This window comes from Centrocercus urophasianus, unplaced genomic scaffold (assembly GCF_019232065.1).
Source record: "Centrocercus urophasianus isolate 14NV4802_14NV808 unplaced genomic scaffold, USGS_Curo_1.0 seq_34, whole genome shotgun sequence".
Taxonomy (NCBI): domain Eukaryota; kingdom Metazoa; phylum Chordata; class Aves; order Galliformes; family Phasianidae; genus Centrocercus; species Centrocercus urophasianus.
This window is the reverse complement of record NW_024884911.1, coordinates 8790109-8796108: the sequence shown is the minus strand read 5'-3', so window position 1 is coordinate 8796108 and position 6000 is coordinate 8790109. Positions and strand designations below refer to the sequence as shown.

Sequence of the window (6000 nt, the reverse complement as noted above, 5' to 3'; positions counted from 1 at the left end):
TAAAAGTTTACAGTAAAAGTAACCTTAACCCTAATCATAATTCAAAAAACAATCATTAACATAACCGTAATCTTAACCCTAAAAGTAATATTAATCACAGCCCTAATGACCCTAACAGTAATTCTAATAAGCCTTACCCTAAAAAATCCCTGAAAATTATCCAGAAAAGTCACTGTAGAAATAACACTGGTAGTAATTGCAATCCTAAGGGTAACTCTAACCTCAGTGCTAATGTAATGCTAATCATAATCGTAATGTAGAGTTAGGGTAGTGTAAAAGAAGTGCTACCCTGTGCATGCTGCACAGTCCCTTCAGTATTGTATTGCCTATTAAATGCAGGTGGCACTGGAGAAGCACGTTGCTCCCGGGCGGCAGAAGGACCGCAAGAACAGTTTTCCGTCTTGCCTTGAAAACAGCAGGAAGGCTGAATTTCCTAGAATGCCCTGAATCTCAACTTTGCTGCCTGCTAGTAGCTCAGATAGGTAACAGCAAAACATAAACTCAAGTGCACATTCATTATGTAGTGTGGCATGCTCTGCTTTCCCCAGAGCTCATTACTTTATGGTATCCCACTGGCTTGGCATAGATTTGTCCATTGCACTACCCTTGCTTTCCCCGATTGTTCTCCTTGCTTTGGCCTATTTTTTATCTTCCTTAATGTTTCTCAAACGTTGCTCGTCAGGATTTCAGTATTCATGAAGAAAATACTGCCTACAGGAGGGCTATCCAGTCGGGCTGTAATGCATCTCCTCATGCCTTTGATCTCTCACTGGGATACGGGAGCATAGAAGCAGATTGTAGGGCGGGTCAGACTGGGAGGGAGGCAATTCCCTTGGTGGAGTCTGAGAGGTGGGGCCAGAGCCCAAACCTGAGTAAAGCAAAGGCCGCCGGGGTTTGCAGGTCTTCGCTGGGGTTCCATTCATACAACGCCAGCTCCCTTTGCGGCCGGCGCTAGAGACCCGCGGGCTCTAGGACCTGGGCTCGGCAGCCTGCGCCATGGTGCGCGGCGGAAAGGCCCTGGGCTGCCGAGCGCCACACCGCCGCGCGGCCTCCGCCCCTGGTCTCCGTGGCCGCGCGCTCGCCTGGCCCGCCCGAGCAGGGAGCGCTGGGGCGCCGCGGCGCAAGTTTGTCCTGATGCCGTTGTCAGATGCGCAGGGCAACTTCACCGCCAGTTGCTGCTGGTGCCCGGCGCCTCTCAGAGTCCTCTGGTAACTACCTGTCAGCGGCTGCCATTCCGGTAGCGCGGGCTGTGGGCGGGCCGCGGGCGCGGCGCGGCCGGGCGACCCTGTGATGGAGCTGCCTGAGGGCGGCCAGGCAGGCGGGTGACGGCAGTTCTTGCCCGAAAGGAGCAGACGAGCTGCGCGTGCTCACTGCTAATCGGCAGCGGCCTTCCCGACTTGGTGTTGACCCTGAAGCGTGAGACGAGAGAAAAAGTGGCTTCGGGTATGGGTTTAAAATAAACCAACAAAGAGAAGATCTAACCCGAATGAGGTCTGTGGGTGAACTGGAGAGGCTTTGATTAAGCTGTGCTTCCAACTGATAACATGAATATGTGTATATATATACAAAATATATTCAGTTGCGTACATATTCTCAGAGGCATAAGAAATGCTTGCCTGCAGGAAAAGAGAGTCTTTTTATTTTTCTTTACATATTGCAAAAGTATCGTTTGAAATGCATAGATGACTTTTTCCATTTGGAAAATTTAGGATGTTTTTAAAATGAATATATTTCATTGTTTTCTTAAAATCAATGTTTTCTTAAAAATGGAGTTTATTATGTGAATTTTCCAATGCATTTGAGAAGATAATTACTTTTGTTCTACTTATGTAAGATAATGTGTTCTTTGTTTTTTTTTTCCCCCCCAGAAGAAAATACAGTTTAGTGGTCTTTTATTTTTCCCTTCCATAAGCTACACACTTTGTTTATTAGCCTTCTTAAAAAAATGAATCAAAGCTTACCCCTGTGTTGAAATTTAATTATCTATTTAAAAAACAAGCATCATGGATTAGGATTTCTTTGATTTACTGGGTTTTGTTTGGATCTGCATCCCTTATTGCATCAGCTGTGCAATTGCAAAAGCACTTTTTTTTTTTTTTTTTTTTTTCCTAAAAGAGCTTTCTGGTCTGGAATACTAAACTCTCTGTCAGCTACAGAGAATGTGCCTTTCTGTTTGGTGTTGAAAGTGAAGGCTACACTTCAGAGGATGTTATTATAGTACTTCTCTTTCCTTACTTCTAAGTAGAAATTTTAATATTTATTTATTAAGGGCCTGGAGCATCTCCCATATTCATTTCTAAGAGTCTGTGATAACTTCCAAAGTATATTCCCTGTCTGCAAGATGCTGAGAATCTCTGCTAGTCAGAATTTTGTTAGGAAGACTTGTTTCACATGGCCTTAATAAAAATAATGAGGAGTCTTTATTTTAAGAGAAGTATAGCACAATTTGAAGTTGCTGAGACTACAGGTATCACGAATCTGGTGAATTAAGCCCTTTATTGGTCTTTATGTAAATCATACAAAATGGAATGCTATTACAAAGGTAGAATTAGATTAAGGAAACTATGGAAATTAAACAGGAAGTAATGAGTTTTTTTGATGTTTAAGATTTATTATACTTTGAGTCAAAAAATCATTGAAGTGATGGCATAATACAGAAATCTGATGTGCTGATTTTTTTCATTCAGAGCGTCTGTGTTTGGATTCTATCCTAGCTGGAATTTTTAAGTGCTGTTGAATTTCATGCACGTTTCACAGACTCAGGCTTTCAGGGGACTACTTTGAAAGGTATTGATTAACAAAAAAAAAAACTAGTTTGAAGAGTTAAAGTGAGAATCTTCCATAGTGTTGTAATTTCTAGAGTCTATGCAGAGGCAAGATTCCTTTCTATTCTGTTTAAAACAGAGGTGATTGTGTTTAAAATGTTGATATTTTCATTTTAGGATGACAGGGAGGTACCACAGAGCAAATATTTGAGTGAATGCATACGTTCATTTTAACTATTTTATATGTGTTGTGCAGAAGGAAAGAGGAATAGGGTAAATGACAACTTCTTTGCAGTGAAAGTAAAATAATTTAAGTAATGTTGTGTGTCATTATTTCTATAGAAGTACATTCTTCTGGAGCACGAGATGTGAAATCTTGTTTATGGCAAACTTGTAAAGCAATGGAGATACTCAGGAAGAAGGAAAATTGTGGTTTAGTGCAAAATGTTGAGTAGGGTTGATGTTATTTTTTAAGTACAGAGTTTTGTTTCTCTAGTATAGAAGCTACCTTGAAGCTGTTTTACTGGCAGTGTATATTCTTGTTCATTAGGATGCTTTGATATACCAGCAGTCAGCCTTGAGTTTCAAGTGTTATTTGGTGAAAATTAATTTCTGTTGGCATGTAGAATATATAAATACTGGTTTGCAATAAACCTGTTTGTGGTTACTGGTTGGATTTGTGTTATGAAATTTAAGTTATGATGTAACTAACTTCTGTACATGTAGTCTGCAAAAAAATTAAGGTATTCTTTACAAGGCATTATTTTATAAGGCTAAAAACAATTTTTTCCATTGACTTCTAAGACTGGAAGATCTTCTTTCCCATACACAGGAGATAATCCTTCAATAACAAAAGCAGCATTTAGTGATACTTTAGTTAACAACTAAATGCAAAGCATTATTTACAGTACTTAGCCATTTATCTTCCTGTAATGTCTTGCTTGTAGACATAAGTTTTAATTTTTAAAAAGAAAGTTGTAGCCACTAAAGTGCAGATTCTTGCTGGCTTTGAAGATTAGTTTGGGTGGTGACTCTCCTGTCCAAACATGAATAGTAAAATCAGAATAGTGTATCTAATGAGGTGAGATTATTTCCTAAGTTGGTAAATATTATTATTTTAAATTTGATGTCATTATTTCTGTCTGAAAGAACTATGACATGCTACCATTATCTACATATATGAAGGAAAAAGCAGTGTGCAGGAGAAAGCATGAAGAGATGTTACTCCAGAAGTATCCCACACAGGGAATTCTTACTCTTTTTTGGCCCTGGAGTAAAATGAAAACAATTATTTAAATTTTGTTCATTGAGCATCATATTCATATCGTATCACTTAGACGCAGTCGTTGGATGCCTGCAGCTTACGATTCTTCCTCTGACTTTCAGACATTGGGTATTACTTGGGGACAGCGATATGCTTCTTTATAACAGCAGACATTTCTATGTGAGAGGCTGAGCGAATAGATAAAGCTTCTCCTGTGTGGACCTGAGAGCACCTGCCGAACTGCCAGTGCTTGGCCGACAGCAGGGCCCGTGTTTCTCGCACCGCACCTCTCGCTGCGAAGGGCGGGCCGCTCGCCTCCGATTAGGACTACAGCTCCCGGCGGTCTTCGCGGCGGCGCGACCAGCAGCGCGGAGTCCGAGCAGCTCGCGCAGCATAGCGGGCGCGCGCGAGAGGCGCCTGTGCGTCCGGGCAGCGGGATGTGTGAGAGGAGCTCTCGTCGTCTCTCTCGGGCGAGACGCGACGCTGGAGCGGTGAGGTCCCGGCCTCGCCGCCTGCATGGAGCTGAGCAGCGCAGAGGCGGTGTCCACCCGGTTCCTCGGCCTTACTCAGCGGTACTGGAGCCAAAGAGGCGGCTCGGGCGGGGCGCGGGGTTCCGAGGGCCCGCGCTGCCGATGACGGAGAGGCGGTGTTGTGTTCGTACTGTGCGGGGGGCCTGGGGATGGGGGCTGACGGGCTTTCGAGGAATAGTGCTGCAGGCTCCCGGCCGGCACTCAGCGGAGCGCTGCGAGCCGCGGGACTCGGCCACTTCCTCTGGGGTTGCTGCTGGTGGCGTGAGCGGAGCCGGACGGGGCGCCCGCGGGCCAGTTATTTCGCGTTCTTATGTCTGTGCCCGCCTCTTCAATGAAAATGGATTAACCAATACGATATGTCGAAGGGCTGGGAGGTAAAGACGTGTAAGTAAGGAGACAGGAGAGTCAAAGAGGGCATGCAAGCTGTGACTTTGTTATCAAGTAGTTGTAACATGCAAGCTCACCTTTTTCTGTCGCATCTCCTCCCCCCAAACCTCCTCCATGTAAAGTGCTTTCAGGTGTCAAAGTCCTAAGATGCAAGGCACTTGATGCTTGAGTGGTAAAAATACACGCCTTTTAAGTGTGGGTTACAGAATATATGAAAACTTGCTTTGCCATTTGGCTTTCAGACTGTTAAAGCTTGTAGGAGTTTCTGATGAAATGAGGGGAAAGCTTGTCCTCTTTCCTCTTCCTCATCTGTTAGGATACAAAACCTTTGTTTATAAACAAGTGAGAGAGGGAAATAGAGTTTGCTGTATGCACTGCACAAATGTGTTTAAACTGTTTTGTTTGATTTCTTGTTTCTCATATATATTAAAACGCATGGCGATATAAGTAAACTAACTTATTAAGGCAAATAAGTCTGAGCCACAGGGAAGCTAGCATATATTTCAGTGCTGGCTGTATTTGCCCTAATACAACAATAGCTATATTTGAAACTGGCATAACTGGAACAAAGTAATTTTCTAGCATAGATCAGGTCGAGACAGAGGAAGGATGTCATCTATACTGAAGAAAATTAGTAGGAAAAGCTAATAGTAACTACAGCATATTTTTTAAATGAGATGATATGAGAAGTCGGAGAGTTGATGAGAAAAATCTCTAGTAACCAAGAATGGAAAGCTGAAGAACGTGCACACTGGAATTCACTGTGGAATGTGTGCAGTTATGCAAATAACATGATAATCTATATTTTGTCTTTTCATAAATTAAGGTGCTTAGCTTTGCCAAGGTTGTCTATTTAGCATTTATGTTAGTGCAAGATTCTGCTTCTAATTGCTTAATATGAAGTATGGTAGGAAGCAGTTGGGTTGATGAGTACCAAAGACTACCTTTCAAGTATAATTCTGATGTGAAAAGGATAGTGTGTGAAAGTTATACATGTTTTAGCCATTTTGAATCAGGATGCAGAAGGGTACAACTATTATTGCAAAAGCACTGA

At 42.6% G+C, this 6000-nt stretch overlaps 1 protein-coding gene across 5 annotated transcripts in view; it reads left to right on the top strand.

The window, feature by feature from the left end:
• The first annotated feature begins 1128 nt into the window (after positions 1 to 1128).
• The window catches only part of GARNL3 (GTPase activating Rap/RanGAP domain like 3), a 46884-nt gene continuing 42012 nt past the window's right edge, over positions 1129 to 6000 (top strand). For 2 of the 5 annotated variants that reach the window (XM_042830688.1, XM_042830686.1), the window contains exon 1: positions 1129 to 1208. In XM_042830688.1, the coding sequence (XP_042686622.1) occupies positions 1135 to 1208 (74 nt within the window). In that variant the 5' untranslated portion in view covers positions 1129 to 1134. Of the gene's footprint in view, positions 1209 to 1315; positions 1492 to 4444; positions 4602 to 6000 lie in introns of those variants that run through there. The other 3 variants (XM_042830689.1, XM_042830687.1, XM_042830690.1) reach the window with 3 other exon arrangements.